The following is a 22,356-nucleotide window of genomic DNA, read 5'->3' as shown; positions in this document are numbered from 1 at the left end:
TACCTCCAGTGCAAGAAGGGGGAGCAGAAGTCACACCGCATGGTCCTTACGAGTGATCAGAAAATAGGGTGACCAGATAGTGAGTGTAAAAAATCGGGACAGGGAGTGTGGGGGTAATAGTTGCCTATATAAGAAAAAGCCCCCAAAATTGGGACTGTCCCTATAAAATTGGGACATCTGGTCACCTTATCAGAAAAAAGTGATCCCTTCTATCAGGCTTCTCTGAGCTCTTTATATTTTGCATATGGTGCACTTCGCTGTGTGCTGCTGTTCCAAGTCTCCTGTGTTATACAGTTTACAGCTGCGTGATGTGGGTTGGGGGAGACAAACACACACTTATGTGCACATTTTCCAAAGTAACTTTCCCTGAATTAAAATGACAACTACTTTCCAAAGTAACTTAACCTTAATTCAAATGACAGCTGGACTGGAGTGCCAAAATTTGGATCCGGATTTACATTTTGGATTTTGACTCTCAGAATTCAGGTGGATCATCCAGATCCAGGGTTTTGGTTCGGCCCAATACAGAGTTAAGGGCAGCTGAAAAATCTGCATCCTGATCTAGAATGATATTCCAAAGCCCAGAGGCATTTGAACCCAAGATTTTAGCTCAGTCCTATCTCTAAGTGAAATGTTTATTTTGTGCTTTTTTCCCATTGCTCTATAATAAATATATTGAGTGCTCCTGACAGGGGTTGTTGATGTCATTGGGGGTGCTTCCTTCCAAGATGCTCTTGCCTGAACCAGCCATTTGTCCATCTATAGGACAGCAGAGCTGCTGTTAAGGGGAAAGTGGGCGAGGAAGAATCTATGTGAATTTACAATAGGATTTTCTCTCTTGTGAAATACGTTGGTCCTGATCATAAACTTTAATCTTGCCCAGCAGTCTGATGACTGCTGACATCAGACAACAGCTTCCCTCAGCTGCATGGGATTGTGGCTGACAACCTCGGGTTCTGAAAGTTCTAGAAATTTCCTAGAAAACAAAGTGTCAGCTGTTCTATTGGCTCCCCCAGAGGATTTTCAAGCCACGTATAAGCAAATACCCATAGCACTGTCAGTAATTCAGAGCTGGGCCCCTTACTAAGTTTTGTAAGAACCTGGTCGCTGTCCTGATTTCTGTTTCACAAACACTCTCTGGCTGGTTGCTGGCAGCGGTCTGAGGTATTGCCCTGTGGCCTCATTTTCATGTTTGCTGAGTGCTCTGAATTCCCATTAAAGTCAATGGGGGCTGTGAAAATCAGACCACAGGGCAATAGCCTAGAGCAGGGGTGCGGAGGTCAGAGTTCTTATCCCTCATATGTCATGAATGAGGAAGCCTGATTATATCCCCCTTGCTCATATTAAGTAGCCCCTAATTCCATGACTAGTCCCATTGATTCCAGTGGGGTTGCTAACATAGTCTCTGGTCCTAGACTTCTTTTGTGGTGGAAGCCTGCAGAGGGCCTGTCAAGTGATCAGCCCCCAAACTTTTATGAGCCCTAACTTCTTTTTTAAAGATTCTTCCTCTCTTCTGGCAAATTGTCACTCAGTTCAGGGAGTTTAGAAACCAAATATTTCAGCAGGAGATTAAAAGCATTTCTTGTGGTCAAATCCCTATGTTGCAACTCCATAGTCCGTTCCGTACCCTCTCTGTGCTGATGCTAAGGGACAATAAGTCCTGTTAGAGGATGGGAGAAGGAGACTACATTTCTGCAGCACAGAAATGGGAACAAAGGGTGAGGGTCCAATGCCCCTCTCATAAGGTGCATTATTCTAATGCTAAAGGAGAATAGATCCTAGAATAGAATCCGTAAATGCTCCATTTGGGTTGTGCTCTCAGGGTCCTGATGTCGTCTCCTTCTAACCACTCCCCTCCCATGCATAGGTGCTAGCCCAGGCTTGTTGAATGAATGCTGCCAACGGGGGATTTGTGGGTTTTACACATCCCATTTCATGTAAATATATTTACTTTGGCTGGAGTGCATTTAAAAATGGGTTCAGGCCACGAAGGTTGGATCCAGATGTAGTTCAGAAGCTCGGGAGTGTTTGGACTGGCCCAGACCCTAGTGCATGTTGCCATACTTTGGAGATAATGAAGTTGAGATTCTCAAAGTAGTTCATTTGCTTTGTTTCAGAAGTCGAGGCCAAGAAAGCTTGTGACTGGCTGCGTGCAGCAGGATTTCCTCAGTATGCACAACTTTATGAAGGTAAGTGTCACCTCTCCTACATTCTCTGGTTTGGGGGAGCGCTGGGGGGAGAGGTAGAACTCTCATTTCTCTAAGAGCATGCCTTTGAAAACAGGACTGCACCATGTGTAGAAGGGATGCCAGTCCCACCAGTCTGGGGTTCTAGTCCTGAGCTGTTACACGTGCTCCCTTAGCCAGGAGGAGCTGAGAGAACCCGTGAGACAGCACTTAACTCCCAAGAGGAAAGATGACCCCCAGCGCTCTTGGGCCAGTGCTCGATGCAGTGTTGATGAGCTCCAGGTATCGTCAGCCTTGGATGGATGGGAAAATGAGAACAAATCCAGAGGATCATCCTGTTCCTCATCAGGATGGGTTCTGCAGAGTGAGACTGGGTGTAGTTGGTTGCTCAAGTCTGGAGATGTGTCTGAACAGCAGCCTTCTTCCTATGTGATCAGGGATGGCTGCTACCCGAGAGTGGCTGGTATACTTTTGTTGTCACTGTGGTAGTGACTGTCTGTCTGATTTTGTGCTCTGATCCATGACAACATTGTCCCTGGCAGCTGTGCTTAGGGTCTTGGCTAGCTGGAGCCTGGGTTGGGGAGTAGACCTGATGGTATGGTATGCTCAGACCATGGGGCTATTCATTCCAGGCCTTCCCTATTCTTTCCAGTTTTGATGACCCAGAAATACCTGACGTGTGTGTGTGTGTGTGTGTGTGTGTGTGTGTGTGTGTGTGTCTTAACTAGATGTAGATGGCAGGGGAAGTTCTCAGATCACTGGAGCCAGACTGAAATACTGGGGAAGAGGAAGAGATGGAGGGGGCAGTTTGCTAATTGTATGCTTATATGTTACAACTTGAAGCCTTCCGACTTGATAGAGGCCTGGAGAATGAGTCTTGTTATCGGCCTTTCTGCATTCCTAAACCTCTGCCCTTCAGGCAGCACCACTAGAAAGTTCCCAGGATGCCTGACCAGGCCAGGGGGAAGACAGATTTGTATAGATGACAGTGTTGGCAGGTATTTTAATAAGCTCTTGCTGGAGTTGGTGATGCATGTGCAGCTGAGCTGGCCATGGCACAGGAGTGGGAATGAAGATTTCTTTGCTGGCAAATGCCATTCCCCAACTCAGTATGCAGGAGCCAGGTTTGTGCGCTCCCCGAGTATAGCACCTCTGTGCTGGGAGCTGCATTTCTCTATTGGGAGGTCCCAGAAGGAAGGATATTTTAGGAGAGGCGGCTGGATGAATCCAGCTGACTTGCTCATGCGTTGTGTGTTTCTCAGGGCTTGTCTACGTGTACAGTGTGGCTGTGATGATGTAGTGAAGACGCTACCTATGCCAAAAGGAGAGCTGCTCCTGTCAGCGTAGTTAATCCACCTCCCTGAGAGGCAGTAGCTACATAGATGGGAGAAGCTCTCCTGTCGACATAGCACTGTCTACACCGGGTTTTCCACATCCCTGAGTGATGTAGCTATACTGACGTAAGTTTGTAGTGTAGACCAGGGTTCACAAACCCCATCTGCAAATTAACCCTTGCAGAGTGTGTTTCTGGACCCAACTTTGTTTACTAACACATGGTGAAGGCCAGTGGTCCCCATGGAGGTTGAAAAATCACAGCTTTGGCTCAGCTTAGCCTGAGGAAGGAGGAGGCTAGAACAATAGCTGGAAGCCGGGCCTCCAGGCAATGTGCAAAGCCAGCTATTGTTCAGCTGGGACACTTCCACTTGCCCCCTCCCAGCAACATAAGCACACAAAGCAAGATAGTCCCTCCTTGCTGATAGCTTTACAGCCTGCCTCTTTGTTTCTAGTTTCTATTTTAGGGGTGACCTCTGTGTGCATCCAAGTGTAAAGACTGACCAGATTTCTGGAATCTAGGCCCAGATCTGATTGCCTGTGAGCTGATTACAGCTCACTCTCAGCGAGACAAGAATTGGGTTCTAGACACTGGAGTCTGTCAAGAAACAGTCTAAACTCAGTACTGGTCTAACAAAGCCTTCTACATCCTTCTGCAGCTTCTCTTTCTACTTCTTCCTGTTCTCTGTGGGCTCAGCATTCCCTTCATCCCTGTGTTGCAACCTGCACTGGATGGCTTCAGTTACAATCAGGCTTCTGCCCTCATGAATAGAATAAAAAGTATATATGTATGTCCCCAGCAGAGCTTCCTAGAAGAGGGAAAGAAGCAGAAAGTTCCATGTGGTTTTCTAAGGACCTTGCTATGCAGATCTAATCTACCTGGAAGGCTTGTAGATACTACAGTGATGATGTGCATTATGGAAAACCCTATGATAACTGTTTGCTAGTGATAGCTGTGTTTAAAGACATGACTCTTCTAAACATATGCTAACTTCCCTCCTCCCCCCAGCCCCTGCCCAGATGCCAGCCAACGTGTCTGTCCTCCGAAACTTGACTCATGACTTTTGAGTCAGGTCTGGGGGAGGCTGAGTGAGGTCCCGGAGCAGCCATGCTGCTGTGCACATTCCATACCACTTGCTTGACACAGGCCTGGTGGGTTAGCAGAGGGAGAGTGTCTGTCTGAGATAGTTTGCAGCACAGCTAATGAAGTCTCCCTACCCTGGCCCTTCTCACTGCTCTCCTCTTTTCCTTCCTGTGGGTGCAGGTGTGGATTTTTCCTGTGAGCCAAAGCTGTGGGCTCTTTGAATGCCAATGAAAGATATTCAAACCAGCCATTCTCAGCTGGGGGCCCGTCCATGCTCGCTGGCTGAGGAGGAAGCCCTGATACATCACATCACTTCTGTGGCTACCGGATGTATAACAACTGGCTTTTCTCCAGAAAACAGGGGCCTTATTGTTTGGGTTGGGTCTAGATTTGGAGCATTGGAAACACTGTGAGCAGTGCATTTTCAGAGAGTGCAACTCTGCTGTCTGAGCCACTCATGCTTGGCTCCAAAAGTGGGTTGTTTGGCAGTGGCCTGAGAGGCTTAACAGATGATTTTGGGGATGCTGCCACACTCCAAAAAAACGGCATGGGTCCAGATCCATGTGTCTCCCCCACTCCTGACAGTGGTGCTCCAGAGGCAGGTACCTTTAGTAAGATTATTCTTATTCTGCATAGTCGAGAGAGAGTGTGATCTAACAAGTTAGAGGGAGTCAGGTGTTCGGACTTCTGTCCCCAGCTCCACCAGACATACTGTGGGACCCTGGGCAAGTCATTTAGCAGGGATCATCATACCCCCACTAGTCAAGCAGGGAGAGATCCTCGCATGGAAGAGGAGAAAGAAGCGCATAGTGTTGTGGTTATCATCACTGTCTGAAACGAATTCAGGAGCATCAGTGATTCCTGCCCTGAGGTGGAATAACTTGCTGTCTTGCAGCCTCCTCTCTTGGGTAGCCACTGGGGATGGGGTCAGTTACCTGTGCTCTGACACATACATGTACCTGTTAATTTAAAGCTCCCAATGAAACCCTAAGTATTCAGGAACATGTGGCCGAACAAATTAAGCACGAAGGGGCTGTTTGAAGAGGGAAATAATACAGTAACCTATTCCCCTCCCCCTTTCCTGGTGACCTCTTCTCCCCCTGCTTTCATCCTTCAGGTACTTTCAGAAAGCTGGCCAAGTGCCAAAGGGGAAGTCAGACCCTGTGCAGGGAGAGGTTTACCCTCTGCAGTGCTCGCACTCTACCCTCCCATGGGTGTGACTGCAGCCTGTGTTCCAGATGTGGCAAGGTGGGGGAGAGATGTGCTTACCTGTGGGGGCGTGGATGCATGAGGGCTGTGTGGGGCATTGAGTGCAGATGGGTGTTTATTTGTGAATTGGCTGATCTGTCAATACAGTTGGATGGGATAGTTTAAAAAAATGGAAAGTGTTTCCCCAGGAGGCGCGCTTGGCTCCAAGCAGCACATGCCAGGGTCATTTAACCATGGAGTATTTACCCTGCAGGGAGGAAACTGTGTCTGAGAATAAGCAGGTGAGATAGGCAGCTGCTGAGTAACGGGTTTTACATTTCTTAGTGCTCTTTTTACATCGTGCTTTGGTTTATATCCCTGGTGCTACCCTCTCGTTTTCTGTGGGCTTTGTTTCTCCCCCTCCGCCCATCTCCACAGTCTAACTCATCCTTTTCATCTCTGCATTTCTCCTGTGCCCATCACCATGACAGCTAGGCACCACTGAGTCTCCCCTCTTCCACCTCCGGGTCTCTCCCCCTTCTCCTTTTCCGGCTGCCCTACAGAAGCTGCCAAACGTGAAGCCGCAAGTTGTCCCTTCAGTGGGGAATGTCTGGCCAGCCTCCTTCCTGCGCTGTTGGAGTCTGACCCTTGAGCCCTGCCCCTTGGGAGCTCCCTTTGGCAGTTCGGGGCTGTCTGCAAAGCGGTGATATAATGCTCGCTACCTTCTGGGAAGGACAATGTTGCTTCTCCCTCCCGTTCTACCATCCCAGGAAGTGTCCGGATGTTGTCCCATGGCGAAGCTGCTCCATGTGGAACGCAGATGCACTGCCCAAGCATTAATCTTATCTTTCACCTGTTGCTCACAGTCTTCATGGCTGGGGTTCAGAAGTCTCCCACCCTCCCCCCTTCTGTGGCTCTCCCATTTTCCTCCCTGTTCTTCCCATCTCCAGGTCACACCTCCTCTCCCTCCCCTCCCCCATATGCCCACTTTGTCTCCTGGTAGAGCTGCTGACTCAACTTGTGACTGTAATTCTCCTCTTCCTCTTCTCCCCCTCAGACTCGCTGTTCCCTATTGACATCACGTCCGTGAAGAAAGACCACAGCTTTCTGGACCAGGATTCCCTCAAATCCCTGTGCAGGTAAAGCTTCCCACAAACCAAACTAACCTCTGCAAAGAATGGAGGAACCATGCCTTGGGCTGTCTCTGTCTCTGCTGCCTTGTGCTGCGTTGTGCCAGCCCCAAGGCTAATCCTCAGAGAGCCTTCTGAGACTCTCCAGGAAAGGGGTAACATGGATGGGAGACAGCACAGGCTAGTGGGGCTCAGGGGACATAGGTTCTAACCCTGTCTCCGACACTGATTTGCTGAAAGAGACTGAGTGACTACAGCCTCACTTTCTCCATTTGTACGACAGGGTGTTGGGATGCTTTACTCATTCAGGCTTTACTCATTCAGACATGCTTTGAGCTCCCTAGATAGAAGGTGCAAGACCCAAGTATTGTATTATTTATACACACACCGAGCTCTTGAACAGTAGACACATCTTCCAAAAAATGCCCTTTCTAGATTTACCTGGTGTGTTTGCCTGTGTTTTGACTTTTTGCTTGTGCAATCCCAGTCTCTTGTGGCTGTATTTCGAAGTGAAACAGGTGCTACGTGCAGAAAGTCTGGCCATCGATTATCCATCCCAAAAGGATGTGGTTGGGGTGAGCATCTCCGAGTTGGGCCATGTCTCTCAGTCTTAGCTGGACTTTATGGGACTTCAGAATTGGCCAGGGAGTACGAGGAGCACTCACTCGTAAAGACTTGTAGCCCCTTCCCTTTCCCATTCTGCCCAGATGTGCAGAGAGGAGCAGAAATTACACCAAGTCAGTTGAGGTGAAAGATAAGAGTGGGCACAGAAGTTAACCAAAGATCTCAGACTTTTCTAGAAGATTCCACTTGGGTTGGGATGTGAAAATGGGCGAACGTTCAAGGAGGGACTTGTTCTGTGTCTGAACCATCTGCCCATTCTCCACTCTTTTACCATTAGCTTCTACATAGTTCTCCCTGTGCATATGGGATCCAGAAAGAAGTGAAGCACTTTCCCACTGTTCCGATCTATGTTATAGTGATGGTGCTTCATCACTTCTCTAACAATTGAAGAGTATTTGAAAATCCTCTCTCCAGGCTTCAGTGCGGGAGTTTTGTTTCTTGTTGTTCTGCTGAGACTGGATTCACAATGGGGCTCCTTATGCCAGAAACGCCATCTGTGAGCAGAATTTCACTTGGGTGACTTGTGTATGTCATGTGTAAATAAAAGAAAATGCTCCGTGAGTGATTTACTGAGCTTTTGAAAAATAAAAGATGCTATATGCATATCAGACGCTGTCAACTATCCCTTACAGTGGTTTGGGAGGAATTGGATACTCTGCAGTGGATCCTGTAGTTGTGTGTTTGTTCTGTGGTAGTGGATTCTCTTCAGCTGATTCTTTGTTTAGCCTGTAATCTGTTCTACCTTGCATTTTACTGTGGGCTGAGAGCTCTGTGTGGCTTGAAGCTTGTCTCTCTCACCAACAGAAATTGGTCCAATAAAAGATTGGACCCACCTTATCTCTCTTGGGTTCTTTACTTGTAGATTAATTTTCTTTCGCGGAATAAACAGTTGTCTGGTTGCGCCAAGTAAGGATTTCCTTTTGAAGAAGTGATTGTCTGGAAGTGTCGGTACAGTTCATATGATTAACATAGTCATCCCAAATGTGTGGGATGAGAAACTACGGAGTCCTTGCACCAAAACACATTCTCTCTTTATACCAGCAGGGTTGAAAATAGCACCACTAGATTCTGTACATATATTTTTGGGGAGAGGAGGTGGCCTGGTCCCTATGGTGGACACTATTAATACCACTGTCATGACCAAGGGGGGATACTTAATGGAGAGGGGCTGTCAGATCCTCTGTGGTTTATGACTATAAATACCTAGTCCAGGCCAGGACTGTGAATGATCCAGGATTTTTAGCTCCCATGTTTTGGGTTCCCATACTCCTCTCCATAGCTACATCCCTGCAGTGAGCCTATAGCTGAGAGGTCGGGTGGATATTTACTATGATCAGTGCCCTTCTCGCTCACAGGAGCAATGGAAACATCTCTGCTAGGCTTTTACCATAATGAAGCTGCTGTTATGTTGTGATTCCTGTGGGTGGATCAGAGCTGCTTCTCCTTGCTGGGGCAGTGCAGTGGAGGTTGTATGAAGGTTTTGAAGTTCCTGGGTGATAGTCCATCCCTGTCAAGGCTTTTATGTTTCTTTGTTTCCACTTGTGGCTTAGCATTCAGGAGGCTCGAGGAGTTTCTGGAGTTGTTTCGCTCCGGTAACCTGGAACAGGTCATTTCTGCCTGCTCAGGTGATCACTTTACATAGAGGAGCCTGCATCCTTGCCAACCCCTTTGGGAAGAGAGCACACGGTGGGTGGCATGGGTAGACCTGTGGCTTTTGGACAGGCATGCCTGGAGCCAGCTTTCCAAAGCCATCCAGCAATCTCTGGGGCATGCAAGGTGGCCACATGCAGCATTTAGCTGATTAGCAGGTCAGAAAAGGAAATTAAATGGCTCTTCCAAGAAAATGAAATCCCATACACACGTGTTCACCCCTCCTGCTCTCCCTCTCTTTCATCTTCCTTCTGCCAAAAGTTCATGAATTTAATCCCTTTGCTTTTGAACTTTCTTCTCCAGCCAGCAACAGACAAAGTGAGAGGCTGTTTGACTTATTTCCAGATGGGTGGCAGGCCAGGCGTGCGTCTGGCATTGCAGCTGCCTGTATTGGATCAAACCACTTCTTGTGCTTCCAAGTGCCCACTTGATCCCTTTGCCCCTGCCCCGGAAGGAGGCAGTTCTAGAAAATCTTCCTCCTCACCCCTGGAATCATTATGTTCTTATGAACACAGGCTCTGTCTCAGTCCCTCAGCAGCCTGCATCTCAGATTTTCTGCCCAGTTTATGAAAACGTCTGCGAATATTCACTCCAGTCTTAACCAGCTCTTCGAACTGTCAGCTGAATACTAGTTTGAGCCCTATGGGAAACCACAAACTTTTGACTGGCTTTATCTTCCCTGCAGAAATGGTGGGTTTTTTTACAGCAGGATAACTAATGACTGTTCACTGTGATTAGAAGAGATCAGTGCTATACCACCCGCCCGTGATTGACCTCTCCTTGCCATCTGGTGTGAAAAACAACTGAGCCTTATTTCCACCAGGATTTTACAATGAGATGGCTAATAGCTCATGTGTGTGAGTTACCTTGCTGTTAAAACATACCTTTCTTGGCCCTGAAGACATAGCCCTTGTGTCCTGGAACCTTTGTGTAGTGTGTATATTAACATTGACAAAGGTGCTAATTAACTTGTGTTAATTGGCAAACTATTAAGTCAAGTTAAAGCAGGACCACAAACTCTAGTCCACACACCCCTGGAGGTGCAATGTCCAGTGGTCTCAGCTCAGCAGTGGGAGCCAGGGACTCCTGAGTTCTAATCCCAGCTCTGATTCCCTCTGTGAATTTGGCAGAGTCACTTCATGTTTCTTCGCTGAATAGCCTGCGTTTCTTTCCGTGTCAGATGTTTGAAGGTGCCCCTCTATTGTGCCTGCAGAACTTGCATGTGTAACCCCCTTCGATTATGTTACATATGCCCCCCATTTCCATGTGCAAAACCTGCACTCATGCATGTAAATTGGCTGGTTCATAACTTTTGTGGGACCAGTTCAGGAAGCCCCTTTGAAACTATAGCCCTTTAATGCCTGTCAGTACTGGGTGGCTAACCACCACCCCCAGCGAACTCTGGGAATCTCCTCCGCATTGTGCTTTATAGACGACACCTGCCTTCTTCTCAGGGTCCTTGAAAATGCAGAGGGAATGGATGTCCTCAATAGAGGCTGGCAGAGATTTAATTAAATTAATGCCGAGGATTTGCCATCCCACCTGGTGGCTTTTCTCTCTACCTCCCTGCTTGTACACTGCCCGTTATATTATTAGCTTCCTTGGGGAAACTGTTATTAAATTGCCCGGAATCTAAACAATGGGAAAAGGGAGTGAGGCTTAATCCGCTGTCAGCTAAGTGTCAAAGCCGTTTAGTCGACTGCTCTGAACAAGTTAATAACAGGCGAGCAGGTCATGTGTCTCATGCTCAGAACAGAGACTGAGCCCAAACCAGCCAGCTTCTTCCCTCCCCCGCCTCAGAGCATTTCATTAAACGCCTTGTGAGGGGATGCAGTTCATTCCTGTTTCCTTTCACCTCCTGCTGCCACTTCCTTCCCCTGGCTTTTTAAAAGAAAGATTATTTTTTGGAGAGTTCTTTGCTGGTGAAAGGCTGGTGCTGCAGCCCTGGAAGCTGGAGTCCTCTGTTTATCATCTGAGCAGGTACGCCAGGGGCGGTGGTGAGTCAGCTCCCGCCACTGCTGTGAAGGAACCAGCTCCAGCAGAGAGACCCAGCCTCCATGGCCTCACTGCTAAGACATCTACAAGAGGCCAGCCATGACGAGCTCTTCTGTTTACTCTCTCATTCTCGTTCACACTAGCAACTTGTTTCCATGCATGGAGAGAAGCTGTCTGGATTTCTATCTCGCTTTTCAATGAGCTGCCCTTTGTTGTATTTAAGTCTGTTTCCTGCAGTCATGAGCGTGAGCTGACAAACCGCAGTGTATACTCCAGTCTCTCACTCCGATTAGCTCCCACGCACACAGACATAAATCACTTCTGGACCTGGAGATTAACGGTTCTTGCAGACCAACCGCCAAGTTTAGCCTTCCCACTCCAGTGTGAGCAGATAGGCTCCTAGCCACTAAATGATGGTGGCAGATTTGTAACTCTTCTAAAGTTTATAGGCATGTGCCCAGCAACCTTGGAAATAACGGAAACTACCTGGGTGCCCTAGAGGGAATCTCATCATGAGGTCACCACAGGGGAGGAGCAAACAGATTGAGCAGTAACTGGAATGAATCGTTCTGTACCCGCTCCGAATGCAGTGCTGAACGGATGGTGAAGTCACATTGCTGGACAGAGCCCAGTGTGATGTGGCCAAGAGCAGTTCAGCTTCCTCTCTGCAATTCTGCCAAAACACCACCATGCTGACATTCTGCAGGCCCTCCTTTGTAGTCCAAGTCTGGAGTGGGGAAACTCTGCCAATTCACTTGAGTCCTGGCCTGCAGCATCACACTATTGTTTAATCTTGTGTTCTGAAGTCCTCTCAATTCACCTCATTCCTGACCTGTAGCTTCCAAGCTGGGCCCTGCCCACCTCTGCTGATGCTGCAGATTCGGATGAAGGCGCATTTGCTCCTATTCCAGTTATTCCCTTGCATTTCAATTCCAACCTTCCCTGTCCTTCACTTCTGCACAGCTATGCCAACGCACTTCCCTGTTAGTCTGCAGCACACTGTGCCATACCTGACCCGCTCCCAAAAGCACAACCAGTGCACCCTAATCCTGCTCGGCAGTACCCCCTATTACTCCAGTCCTGGATTCCTCTGGAGCGGAAGAGAAAAGATTGCCTACCAGCTAAACACATGTTCAGGTGTGGACTGAAGATCTGAGGCCTCTGGAGACGAAAATGGCCTGGGCACTAAACCCAGTGAGCCACTGACTCACCCCCCCCCCCAATTACCTAGAGGTAGTTTTAGGGTTCCTATTTCTAAATCCTCTCCTTGTCATCTGAAAATCAGTGTGAGATCAGGGCTTAGTGGTGCTGTTGGAGAGGGGCTCTTCTGACTGTTAAAGGATGGATTTGTTTTATCTTGTGGGGAAAGGGCTGTTTTTGTATTTAAGATGTGTAACTCCTTCAGGGCCAGAGTGAAGTATTGGGTATTTCCATTAAATGCATTCCCCCCATCCCCAACGCGACCGGAGGTGCCTGGACCAGCCTGACATTCTATGGAGGCCAGTCACATTGCAGCAGCAGTGAACGGGGTTAACTTGTAGCCATGGGAAGGGTAAGAAACAAACTTCAAAAGGTAGGAAGTGGCTTCTGGTCCCAAGTCAAATATGGGACGTACAAAGTAATTGGAATCCACGCGAGAGTCAATCGCAGGAAGGGGTGCAATGTACAGTGGGTGGCAGTGGTGAACGTGTGCAGCAGTGGGTGCTGAATCTGATGCTGGCCACAGGGATAGTAAGCTGAAGTGTAACCAGAGGAGTTGCAGGTACTTGCAATTTGGCCAGAGCATCCAGGGACTTGTATTGAAAAACAGTGGGGCATCTCTCTGACTTGGATACTTGTGAAATGGCTCTGGCCCGAGCCATTAAAGCACTCAGGCCATAGGCATGTTGGAGCGGTCTGAACTCTTCAGGGGAGATGCCAAGGCACATGTGGTTCTGCTTTCACCCTTGGGAAAAGGGAAATACGAGGAGTCCAGAGAAGCTTCTTCCCATTCTCCTTCCTGTGCCAGCTGGGCAGCGCTTGATTTGTAATGAAAGAGGTGCCCGGGCTCAAGCAATTAGGTGCTGGGGCTCAAGCAATTTTTTAACATTCATACCTGATGCAGCAAGGCCAGAGGGGCTGGGGCGGTGAACTGCCAAGCGCAAAGGTGCTGGGGCTGTGAACTGCCAAGCCTAGGGGTGCTGGGGCTAAGTCTTGGCACAAATTAAGCACTGCAGCTGGGAAATGTGCACTCAGCGGGAAATGATCTTGGGCCTGTCCCAAGCTCCACACATCCGCTTGCTCCCCAGCTGTTTGGTGACAGGTGACAATGCCGCAATACGAGCCCTTGAGAAAAAAACAAACTGCCGCAGCGAAAGCCAAACCAGACAAAAGCGTCTCTTGTTTGCTTGCAGGAGGCTGATGACACTGAACACATGTGCCTCTATGAAGCTGGAAGTCCACTTTCAGCGTAAACAGGTAAGTGGTGAGGTTTCAAGGGTATAAACAAAGCCATGGTGCATTGCGGGGAAAACACATGCACACGGATGGGGCAATGAGCCTGTGTTTAAAAACGAACAATTCCAACACTGCTCATTCATGTAGAAAAGCATCGTTCCTGGATCAGATGCCTTCCCCTGCTCTGTCCTGGGTCATGGTTCTTTCTGCTTAGTGCTGAGTAAAGAAGGAGCACAGCTATCTAGAATCCCTGCTTGCATGCTGCAGGGTTGAGGTGGAAGGCTTGTGTCAGTGTGTGCTCCATGGTTTGTCATACTGTGCTGAGCCTCCTCATTTCAGCTGCTAAATTACACCGAAATTTCTTTCTGAATGGTACATTTCTACATAAGCAATTGCTGTCTTTTCCATGAGGATGTTCTGTGAAAGGGTGTGGGGTGGGTGGGTGAGGTGGAGTCCAGGGAATGGTTTCCTTCCCTGCAGGTGGAAGGGGGTGTGTGTGAGTCGACAAGACAATCTCTCCAGAAAGTTCAGGTGCACTCTTGGAGGGTGTTTGAGAACCCTGCTCTAGCAGATCGCCAGGGACAAGTGGCTTTGGCTGGCTTTTTAAACTGTGCTATCTGGGGTCCTGCCAGCATTGCTTTTGCTTCCCATATATTAATATCTATTTTTGTCATCCTGCTCCTGATGTCAGAGGGAGGATTTCACAGGGGAAAAACCCTGATTTTTTTTCTTTTCCCTCCCCCCCTCCTTTGTGTGTTGGTTTGTTCTGCTGAATGCCTGTATTTGTCCATGGCCAGTTCTGTGTTCCCTTTTGTCATGTTTCAGTGTAACCATTATGAGATCCAAATTGTAACCATTCCGACCATTGGAGAAGCTGCTTCAGCAAGCCCGTTTCATGAGCTCATCCAGATTTGAACTTAGGCCCCTGACTTGAGGTGAGCTCCCATCACCAGGAGACTTACTGCAGATATCTTATATGGTATCCATTAGTAGGGTCTGGTTGCAGCTGCTTCCAGGCCAGCCCTAATGCAGTGCCATGCCATTAAACGTGAACTAGAAGGGGGTTTCCTTGAGCAAATGTCTGGCAGAATGGATTAGTGAGGAAACATAACCCCAGAGGGGAGTTTCCCTCAGGGGGGAATAAAATTTACCCATGTGTCTCAGACAATAAAATGCTTCTCTTAAAACATTGTTTATTGTGGTTTCATATTTTCCGTTCCCACCTGCACTCTGTGGCGGCTGCAGGCTCCGCACCTTAGTGCCAAAGGTTCTCACCTGTCCTGCAGAATTGCAGGAAGGGGTCATGGTTTTGGAACATTGTTCCGGTGTCCGGATCTCTGGTTCTGCAGAACACAAACAAGAGAAAGAAAATGAAGGTGGAAAGGGGGCCAGGGCCGAGTGGATAGCTTCAAGCTATTTGCGCTAGTTTCACCGAGTACAGAAACAGTGAGGTAGCTATATTAAAAATAGAAATGCCACAGTTAGAGGAGATTGTCACTAGGACCAATGGCGTTTGGGGATAAATCTAATAGGAATTAGTAAAAATGTTGCGTGACTGACCAGATCAAGAAATCAGTATGTGGGCTGGGAGAAATGTCACAGCTGTCCCCAAAACTGTAATCCCAATACAGGTTTTGGTGGTGGCTATTTGCCCTTGCATTCCCTCTTCAGAAGGCATTGCTATTGTTAACTCCGTACATACCCTACCTCACCACCAAAGCAGCGTGATTGCTGGGGAGCTATTCTTACCACTTAACTGGAACTGTTCACAGTTTTGCTGAATATTTTTGTAAATATTGACTTTTGATAGGAAACAGTTAAAATATATCGGCCCATTTCCCCCCTATTTTTGGACCAGGTCTTACAATAAATTGCTTTAATTTTCCTACTGTAGCGTACATTATGTGCTTGGTCGCTACAGTGTGGGGATACATACACATGGTGTTTTGAGTGCTTTCTGGTGGTGATTCTAATGATACTGCTCCTTACTACAGGAAATGCTTCTTGGACCAGTGGATCTCAAACGTATTTGATCGCGCCTCCCTTCTTTGTGTCTGTAGTAGCTTATGCTCTCTCTCCCTCCTGCTCCTGCCACACAAGTACATATATGGCTGCCCAGCTCTGAAGGCAGAGCCGCCGCCAGCAGCAGCAGGTGGTATGGCGCGGCATTGCCATCGTTACTTCTCCACTGCTACTGGCGATGGAGCTGTCTTCAGAACTGGCTGCCCAGCCAGCAGCCATCGCTCTCCAGCCACCCAGCTCTGAAGGCAGAGTGTCTTCTCATGCCCCCCCAGAATACATTCTGCCCCCTTCAGGGGGTGTGCATCCCAGTTTGAGAACCTCTGTGTTGGACAACATTATCTAGAATCCTTAACAGGAAGTTGAATATCCTGGTTTTAGATAGGGAACAATAAAGTCCTCTGGTCCTGTTAGCAGGAAACTTTGTGGCCTCCATATTTCCCTCAATAAATGATAAATAATGGCTCATGTGTGTGTGATGTACTGCAGTTGGTATTAAAGGAATGGAAGCTGCTATTTATATTCACATCTTGCTCCAAATTCCCCTTTGTTTGTGTTTAGGCAGGTGCTGCTGTATTGAAAACCAGCCCTCCATCCCGATAGCTACCTTTAGCCCCATGGTAGTGGTATGTTTCTGATAAAAGGATCAGCAGTGAAATAGTTGACCATGATTAATATTTAAGCTGCCGTCATTGGGTTTCAGAGTGAACACCCTATTTAGATGAGTGTGGTGGAAGTTCACAATTTTGCTGTCTCTCTCCCCTCCAACCCAGTCTACAGCAAAGGGCCCTTTAATTCAGCTACAGTAAGTCAGCCCCGCTGCATCATTCTTGCAGGTCTAACAGAGGCTTAAATGTTTGAAGTGAAAGCTTATATTCTGTAGCAACTCCTGGGGACACCAGAAGACAAGCTTCACCTGATCTCTGATTTGTATGTCGGCTTGGCAAGGCCATGAGCCATTCTGTCCCAGCACCTGACCGGTGGCCCCAGAAACCCTTTTCATACCAGCAAGTGTATCTACAAAGCAACAGCTTCCGTCTGTCCCCTCCCCCTTTGGTTCAGTTACAGTGGAGCAGTCTGTTCTTTGTAGGACTCAGTCCATTGTGTGGCAAGGAACCCTCTGTTCTAAGTCTAAAGGCTCTGGGATTGGCTGCATGGCAGGGACAGTGCTTTCTAATGGACAACAGTACGGTGTGCTTCTGCTGAGCTGCTTCTCCAGTGTGCCACCTGTCCTGGCAGGAGAGAGACAGGCAGAGCATCAGGACACTATTACCAATTCTGGAGTCTGTTTGCATGGGATGGTGTTTTCCCCCTGCTTCGTAACCCTGTGAACTGGCTGGATCCACCATATGAAACATTTAGAACTAGCATGGACAGAGCCCTCAGGAACGTACTGTAGAGAACTACCCTGCACTAGCCCCCAGAGACTGGACAGAATGAGACTTAATGGATCTTTTATCTCTCTCCTATGAAAAGCAATTGCATAGAAGGTGGAGTGTGCTTGCTGGGTCTCGTAAAGTGTGTTGTATATAGCACATGTCCACATCAAGAGAAGATATGGTTATGCAACTGTAAATTCCCCTACCCTAGCTGTGGTTGGTGGGTGTGAGTAGACATGCAAAACTCCGGGGGAGGGTGGTCAGACTGGCTGACCCAGCTGATAGTGTCTTACTCTGTGATCCTTATTCTTGGTTTAGAATGAAGACTCAGAGGAAGAAGATCTTTGTGCCATCAGCGACCGATGGGCCTTCCAGAGGGAAAGCAAAAGGTGGTCCAGAATTGGCTCTGTCGACTTTCTCTCCCACAGTCCAGAGGTGCTGAATTCCACCATGCGGCAGACATCCAGCCGTGAGAGCATCCTTACGGACCCCAGTGCCAGTCTGGAAGCCACTTCGCTCCGCAGCAATATCAGCACAGGCAGCACTGCTGGCACAGTTGGCATTGTGGCCACCCTGCCTGACGGGTCACCCAGCCAGGACTCTCCAAACATCACCAAATCCAGCCAGAGCTTGAGTGACCACTTCGTGACAGACCAATCCCCAAACCAGAGTGGGAGTTCTAAGGAAAAGTCCAAGACGCGGAGGTCCCTCAGCTTCCTAAAAAGGATAGAGTCTTTCCGAAGGAAGGACAAAGAGAAGTCTGACTCCAAAGCGAAGGATGGCACTAGCGGCAGGACAGTGACCAAATCAGGGTGGGACTCTGTGAATGGCAATGGAGAGCATACTGCTGCCATGACCACCTCCCCCAAAAGAGCCATGTCCTCCTCTTTCCATGGCAACGAACACTTTCTCTCAGTAGGCTATAGAACTAATGGCATGTCAAACTCAGGTGAGAGGAAGCCGGGCTCTGAACTGAGACGCGGTGCGGTCTATCTGGAGGACTTTGAAACGGCTCTGAAAAATAGCACCAGCTGGGCTGCTGGAGAACTGTGCCACCGGCACGTGTACCGGGGTGACTGCCTGATCCACCTCCCTGGGGACCACAAGCCGGGGACTTTCCCCAAATCTCTCTCCATCGAAAGCTTATGTCCTCTCGATGGCAGCCCTTTGGCCAACTGGAAAGCTGGGAGCAAAGCGGTGGGGCTTTCGGGGTGTGGAGAGGGCGGCAGCAGCAGCATGGACGACCCCTCGCCACGGGGCTTTGCGTACCGGCAGAGGCGGGGCTCATGCAGCTCCGTGGGCAGCCGGACGAGTGTGTATGACAACGTGCCCGAGTTTGGCAGCAGCGAAGACTTCTTTAGCATGGATGGGGAGGTGAGCTACAAAAATCTCGATGACATCTTGCAGGACGTCTGGGGGCTGCAGCGGAAGGTGGAGCTCTGGTCTAAGGCGCTCAGCCCCAACCTGGATGAGGAGGGAGAGGGGGAAGGGGAGGAGGAGACGGACTCAGGAGGGGAGCCCACCTTCCCCTCCAACCTGAACTTGGAAGAGCAGTCCATATCTGACGTGGGCACCTCTGCCAGCGACTTCGACAGCACAGGGAACTCCTTGAATGAGGTGGAGGAGATCGAGATGAGAGAGCGCAGGGATTCAGGTGTGGGAGCGTCCCTCACCAGACCTTGCAGGTAAGTGGGTTGGAAGCGTCACTGAGCTCAGGTCTAGGCACAACTCCCCTCAGACACTGCTGTCCCTGGCAGCTCAGTGTCCCTTTAACGGCAGGTGTGTGACAGGTGGAGAGTTTAGTCTTGGGGCTGACTTTCTACAGGCGCAACCAGCTGGCCCCTAGTGCGCCACCAGGCTTTTCCTTTGGGAGGGTGCTCACAGGCCTCTGCTGGCTGTTTGCATTCCAGTCTCCCCCAGAGCTGGGAGCAAGCCCTGTCCGATGCCTCAGTGTTGCTCGTATGTAGATCAATCCTGAGAGGCCACTAGAGAACAGTGTGAGGGGCTCTACTTCTTCTGGGAGACCCTTTGGCCCTAGATCTAAAATCATCTCCTGGATAAACCCTGGCGATTGCTTATTGCACAGCTCCGCTGGGCCACCAGCACTTGGGAGAGGAGGGAATGTCACGGTGATGTTGGTCTCCGAGGCAGGCTGGCATTGGTGTAGGTGACAGACATTGTGAGTGTGCCATCTGTGTATGCTATTGCTTTTGCCGGGACTGAGCCAGCGTGGAACAAATGAAGACCCTGTTCAGAAGCAGTTGCTCCAGGAGCCGCTGCACTGTGTGAGACTTAGTTTGGGTCTCTAAGGGCAGCGGGTGAACGCCGCTTGAGTCTCTGGTGCCCTCTAGTGGCCTGAAGCAAGCACCAAGAGCATTCAGAAGGACCAGTATGCTCATCTACCCTTCACTACTGCCAGTTTGAAGGCAACATTAATATGGGCATATTTGTTGTGTCACACACAGACCCGGTTCCACCCCCTTGCCCCCTGGATGTGCTTTGCCACATTGACTTAAAATTATCAGTTATGAAATCAGGACGTTACTGTCTATGGATTTGCTGTTAAACAGGCTCAAGTGGGGTAGTTTGCCTGGTATGAAAATCCCTCTGAAAAGCTCTGGCATCTGCTCAGCTTCCCACTTGCCCTAAGTTAACTGGCGCCTGCACGTTTAGATAGTGGACGGTAACTCCTCTGCTGGTAGGTGATTGATGGGCGGGGATTTAGACCCATTCAAGTCAGCAGGGAAAGTCACTCCCACCCCCTGTGCTTGGAGATTTACCCCAGTGCATTGGTGGATGTCCAGGGCCTTTCAGAACAACATGGACTTGGGAAAGTTCAGCAGGGTCAGAGCTCACCAGCAAGCTCCCTACAGCAAGTCAGTCAGGGTGTTTGATTTCCTTCGTTCTGCTGAAAGTAAGCATTGACTCGGGGTGTTTGTGTCACCCTGATTTCACAGTGATGACACAGGGTCAAATTGTGGTGTTGCTTCCCACTATCTGAACACAACAGCCTCCCACGCAAAGCAAATGTGGGGTTCTGTGAAAGCCCTGCAGGCTTGCGTCTCTCTCCCAGACACTGATACCCTGGGTCTGGCTGTGATGTAAAGACCTGGCAGGATGGCTAGATACGAGTCTAGGCCCTTCCATGAGGCCGCCTTCGTGGAGCAGTGGGCACTGTCCGGGGTTCTCTGCTTGGTGTTCCTGTCAGGTTCCCTTCGTTTAGCCCTGTGACCTCACTCCCGTTCCTGTTATCTTTTTAGTTGTCCCCTGCAATCATTTGGAATCCCGGACCTGTGGATCCTCCCCTTAGGCTGGGGGGCGGTCCTTTAGCAGTGCCCGCCCACTTCCTAGATCCCAACAGGACTGCTTTGCTGTAGCCCTCTGGCCTGGAGGGAGGTGGGAGGCTGCTCCTCCTGCTGCTGCTGGGCCAGGCCCCTCTGCCCCTGTCCTATGCAAAAAAAAAAAAAAGAGAGAGAGAGAGAGAGAGACCCAGTACAGACTTGTGGAAATCAGGATCCCTTGTTACTGATGAGCTGGATTGTGGCCCTAGAGCATTGTGATTTTGCTGCGGTAGGGTTGGGTAGATAGCGGGGTTCTTTGTTACTGCCAGTGTTGTGTACTTCACTGGGGGAAGGTGTCGCTCCGGGAAGCAAAAGAAAATGCCACTGCCCTCCACCCAGTGCCCGCATTGCTCCCCAGGACAGCAGGTCTCTAAATCCCCAGGCTCAGCAGACCAGTAACCACAGCATTGGGGCTCTCAAAGGAAATGCCCCTGCTGTGTTCGTATTGCACGGGAGGGCAGCTTTGGACACTGTCATGGGCCCATCCCTCCCACGGCCTAGGGTAGTTCATATTCCAGTCCCTGCTGGAGGAGGTGGCATGAGGGTGCTACTCCTGCTGTCTCACTGCCTCTGCTGGACCCCTGCTCAGCTCTCAGGAGCACTGGGCAGTGTGGGAAGCAGGCATCCTCCTCCCCTGGGGAAGTGACATGGCTGCCAGTGTGACCTTTTGCTCCCTCACCCTGCTGTCCCCTGCAGGAAGCTACGCTGGCACAGTTTCCAGAACTCCCATCGTCCCAGCTTGAACTCTGCCTCCCTGGAGATCAACCGCCAGTCCTCCGCTCAGCTCAACCTGCTGCAGAAGTGCTCGCTGCTTCGCCTCACTGCCATCATGGAGAAGCACTCTGTGCCCCACAAGCAGGCCTGGGTTTGGTGAGTGTGGGCGAAATGGGGGTGGGGAAGGGAAGCTGCAGGGCATGATTGAGTAGGGCCAAGCATGAGCTCCCTGAAACCAGAGCTTCAGATCCCAGCAGAGTTGACTCAGCCTTTCATCCTCCTGTGGCAGAGAGTGAGGTGTGTGTGTGTGTTGGGGGAGGAAGGGGGAAGCCCTCTTTGCCCTGCATGCACATGGAACATTGCCGTGGGCTCCCAGTAGGAGTTTGCTGTAGGCAGTTCCCCTGGCCCCTGCCTTCCACCCCAGAAATGACTGCATTTCAGCAGTGCTGAACGGATTGTTTGTGAAGCACTTTGGGATGGAAGGTGCTGTAGAAACACAACAGACTATGGGGGGGGAGGTCGGGGGGTTCTTTTGTACCTGAGAGTATCTGTACAAGGTAGAGTTGTTTGCGTGTGAGCATGTGGTTATGTGCTCATGTGTGCATGCATGCATGTGAGTGTATATGTATGCATATGCTGCATATGTGCATCCCTGCATATGGTATGTAAATATGTGAGTGCATGCACATGGGGGGTGCATATGGCATGTGTGCACGTGGGCGTGCATGCATGCACATGAGGTCTACATGCGTGCACGTGTATGCGCACATGGTGTGCGCATTTGTGTCCCCACCTCACCTCCTGCTTGCTGCTGTGAGCTTCTGCCCCAGGCAAATGGTGGTTGTTCTGACTGGCCTGTCTGCCCCCTGTCCCCATCTCACAGGACTGTCCCCAAGTTCATGAAGAGGAGCAAAGCCCCCGACTACAAGGACAAAATGGTCTTTGGGGTCCCGCCAATCATCAACATGCAGAGGACAGGGCAGCCTCTGCCACAGAGCATCCAGCAGGCCATGCGCCACATCCGCAGCCAGTGCCTGGACCAGGTGAGGACCAGCCATCTGCAGTACAACCCTGACCTCCCATTCACTTGCCCACAGCTCACCCCCCCTCATTTCACCTTGTGTCAGCTGGCTGGGTCCTCTCAGCATCGCCAGAGCCCTGCAGTAGATGCAGCCATGGTAATCAGGGTGCTCGCTTTCCAGGGATCTCTGTGTCTCTGTCAGGGTGCATGAGTGATGGAGGCAACCTCTTGCTTTAACTGGCTTAACTCCGTAGGGT

At 49.7% G+C, this 22,356-nt stretch overlaps 1 protein-coding gene across 7 annotated transcripts in view; it reads left to right on the top strand.

Annotated features, from left to right (window-relative positions):
- The window catches only part of STARD8 (StAR related lipid transfer domain containing 8), a 142,132-nt gene that overhangs the window by 108,826 nt on the left and 10,950 nt on the right, over window positions 1–22,356 (top strand). For 4 of the 7 annotated variants that reach the window (XM_073360982.1, XM_073360983.1, XM_073360989.1 and 1 more), the window contains 6 exons: window positions 2,118–2,189; window positions 6,848–6,929; window positions 13,583–13,646; window positions 17,342–18,708; window positions 21,061–21,234; window positions 21,962–22,121. In XM_073360982.1, coding sequence (XP_073217083.1) covers window positions 2,118–2,189; window positions 6,848–6,929; window positions 13,583–13,646; window positions 17,342–18,708; window positions 21,061–21,234; window positions 21,962–22,121 — 1,919 coding nt within the window. Of the gene's footprint in view, window positions 1–2,117; window positions 2,190–2,283; window positions 2,469–4,782; window positions 6,093–6,847; window positions 6,930–13,582; window positions 13,647–17,341; window positions 18,709–21,060; window positions 21,235–21,961; window positions 22,122–22,356 lie in introns of those variants that run through there. The other 3 variants (XM_073360985.1, XM_073360987.1, XM_073360988.1) reach the window with 3 other exon arrangements.

Source organism: Lepidochelys kempii, chromosome 9 (assembly GCF_965140265.1).
Source record: "Lepidochelys kempii isolate rLepKem1 chromosome 9, rLepKem1.hap2, whole genome shotgun sequence".
Lineage (NCBI taxonomy): Eukaryota > Metazoa > Chordata > Testudines > Cheloniidae > Lepidochelys > Lepidochelys kempii.
The sequence above is the reverse complement of the archived record's forward strand: the minus strand, read 5'-3'. Positions and strand labels throughout refer to the sequence as shown.